General features: G+C 50.7%; 1 protein-coding gene across 1 annotated transcript in view; it reads left to right on the top strand.

Moving 5' to 3' along the window:
- The first annotated feature begins 1,345 nt into the window (after positions 1–1,345).
- Positions 1,346–2,949, top strand: part of Dcc (DCC netrin 1 receptor) — a 1,075,620-nt gene continuing 1,074,016 nt past the window's right edge. The window contains exon 1 of the mRNA XM_021150630.2: positions 1,346–1,525. Coding sequence (XP_021006289.1) covers positions 1,435–1,525 — 91 coding nt within the window. The 5' untranslated portion in view covers positions 1,346–1,434. The remainder of the gene's footprint in view (positions 1,526–2,949) is intronic.

Here is a 2,949-nt window from a genome sequence, read left to right as displayed (position 1 = left end):
TCTGTCAGTCTGTCTGTCCAGGGACTGAAGAAGTCTCCTTCTCTGTTAACACACTCTCATCACACGGATCGGCACAGATATAATAACTGCAAACTGTCCACTGGCACTTTTATCCCAACTGATGAAAACCTCAACCCTTGGGAGTGGGGATTGAGTCATGCTAAATCTCCAGTTGATTCCTGTTTCCTGGGAGACCTTGAGGATCCCTGAATAAGGTGAGTGCTTTAAATACCTGTACTTCTGATTCACTTCTGGAGGAGAGTGAGGAAATAAAATGCACAAGGGAAAAGGTTCTAGTTCCACTCCCAAGGAAGCAGCACTCTGGCGTTTGCTTACCGTGTGGCGTGTTTCTGGACCTCTGTTTCCCACTTCTAGAAGTGGGTTGCATTAGCCGATTTTTTTTTCTAAACGAACATGTCTTTTTTTTTTTTTTTAAACCATGCACAAGAAAGAAAGTAAAAGGCTGGCCACTTGCCCTATGTGAAACACCTGCCTAGATTTTACAGTCATACAAATAATTTCCTGAATGCTGAAGATCAAAAATGATTGCTGCAAAGCCTCCAGATGCTCATGATGTTCGCTGGCTCCATTGACAAAAGTGACTTCCCACGCTTTGCCCACAGAGGGCATCCCTGCGCATTGATATGTAGACCAGGCAAACGCAGCTGCTGGAAGCCTCCTCCGTCCGCTCTTTTTTCCCCCCTAAGCTTCGCTAGGCCCCCGCCCCCCATTGCGTGGAGTCTTTCCCTGATCCAGTTCGTTTCCCTCCGGTCTCCACATTTTCCCTTCCAACCCTCCACTTCTCCGGATCAATGGATAGTAAGGTTCCAACTATCAGCTCACACACCGCTGGCGGACACCCCAGTAACAAGTGAGAGCGCTCTGCCCAGCACTCCACCGCCTCTGCCCCCTACCCGGTTCCCCAGCTCTGAGAAGCCAAACCGATAGCATCACGGGCGCGGATTTTTCTCTCCAACTTTATCCAACCGACTACAAGGAAGCAGCCTCAACCATCTAACGCATGGCCAGCCACAGGATTGCTTTGCGTCTCCTCTTTAGCCCTTCTGGATATTCTGTTCATTGATGCCTCACAAGCCCCACGGAGAGCTGTCTCCCATTTGCTTGCTCCCTCTGCTTCCTTGAGTTAGTTCTCCAAGGTGTTACCGGGGTTCGGGAGCTCTTGGACCGAATGGAACTTTTCGCTGCCTCTTCCTGCTGCTGATTGTGTCCCTGGACCAGAAAAAAAGGCTTCGCAGGCAGAAGAGGCGCAGGGGAGGTGGAGAAAGAGGTGGAGGAAGAGGACGAGGAGGAAGAGGAGGAGGAAGCCTAAGGGGCTCCGCACGGGTGTGTGCATGTGTGCATGCGTGTGTGAGTGCATGTGTGTGAGTGCCACCGCTGCCCAGGACCCCCGGCCCCGAAGGTGTTGGCTGAAATATGGAGAATAGTCTTGGATGTGTTTGGGTACCCAAGCTGGCTTTTGTACTCTTCGGAGCTTCCTTGCTCAGCGCGCATCTTCAAGTCACGGGTAAGAGGTCTTTTCCTTTCTTCTCTTCGCTCCCCCACCCCTTACCCCTTCCCCTTCCCCTTTCATTTGGAGAGTAGAATTAGAGTGGAAGAGAGATACGGTATTCGGTTTCTCTCTGCCTACCGTTTTCTCGCGAATGATAAAAGACAGAAGAAGACTTTTTCCTCCTGGGGGCGGAGGATGTTGGTGGGGTCGAGGGCATCTCTTCGCGCTTTTTCAATGTTGTGCTTCTCTCTTGCGTCTTTGCTTTTACAAATACTTGTTTTGTCTTGGGGGGACAAGCTGGTGAAAGTGATGGGGATGCTGTTGAAAAGAACTGGGTTGTATCCTCAGAGCCTCTCACAAGCCTGGAAAGGGGCTGGTGGATGGGATAACAGGAGTAAGCGGAGGATGACATCTAAGGTGCTTAGAGCAAGTCTGTGCTGGATACATCTGCTGGGGATGTTTGTGTGAATACATGCGACCCTGGCTTTGCATTTTTTTTTTGTACGTGCTGATTGAGAATCGAGAAAGAGACATGTACGTTTTGAGTACTTTGGATGAGTGCATAGCGGTGCTTGAAGAAGAGGGGAAGAGCTGGCAGATGAAGGGATATTAATGTATTTGAGATTTTGACGGTGGGTGAATGCTGTTTGCTAGTTAAGTCTCCAAATATCTCCAAGACACCTCCAAACTCCAAATGATTGATATTCTGGGAGACAGGCCTCCCGACCTTACTTGGCAAGCGTATTTTCTAATTAAAAATGGCAAAACTGTTGCGGGGCGAGAGGAGGAGAAAGAAAGATCCTCAGGCTGCTCCCTGGGTGCTGCAGTCTCTGAATGCGGAGCTGAGGCTTCTTTCTGTGGCCGAAAGAATAAAAACGAACAAAGTGATAAGATTTCCTCGTTTTGCGGGACACCACCACAAGTAGGTGGGCACTGAGTAGAGGGAGCTGGTCTGCTGGGGGAAAGACAGGACAGCTGCTGCGTGAGCATGCAAGTCCCTTCGGAATCGACCTTTCCTCCCATCCAAAGACCTCCTCGGCTGGGGCCAGGAGTTAGAGAGGAGCGCCCCAACCTGTGCCTGGGAAATTAACAGGGAATAAAATTAAATCACAGCAGTCAAGTCCCCTGTCTCCCCGGAGTCCTAAACTCCGGCTGTCTGGTCCGGGCTGCAGAACGAAGGGCTGCGAACGCAAGCAGAGAATGCGCTGCTTCACAGTGTGGCAAGGGATTCAGGCCATGAAGCAAGCACCGAGCCAGCCAGCATTCAGGATTAACGCGAGCCCAGGCGCTGGGCTTTAATCCTTCTGTAGGCTGCCAGAGCGAGTCAGTCTCTCTCTCTCTCTCTCTCTCTCTCTCTCTCTCTCTCTCTCTCTCTCTCTCTCTCTCTCCTCTTGTGTGTGTGTGTGTGTGTGTGTGTGTGTGTGTGTGTGTGTGTGTGT

The sequence above is a fragment of the Mus caroli genome, chromosome 18 (genome assembly GCF_900094665.2).
Source record: "Mus caroli chromosome 18, CAROLI_EIJ_v1.1, whole genome shotgun sequence".
In the NCBI taxonomy this organism is placed as follows: Eukaryota; Metazoa; Chordata; class Mammalia; order Rodentia; family Muridae; genus Mus; species Mus caroli.
This window is presented reverse-complemented; position numbering and strand designations above follow the sequence as displayed.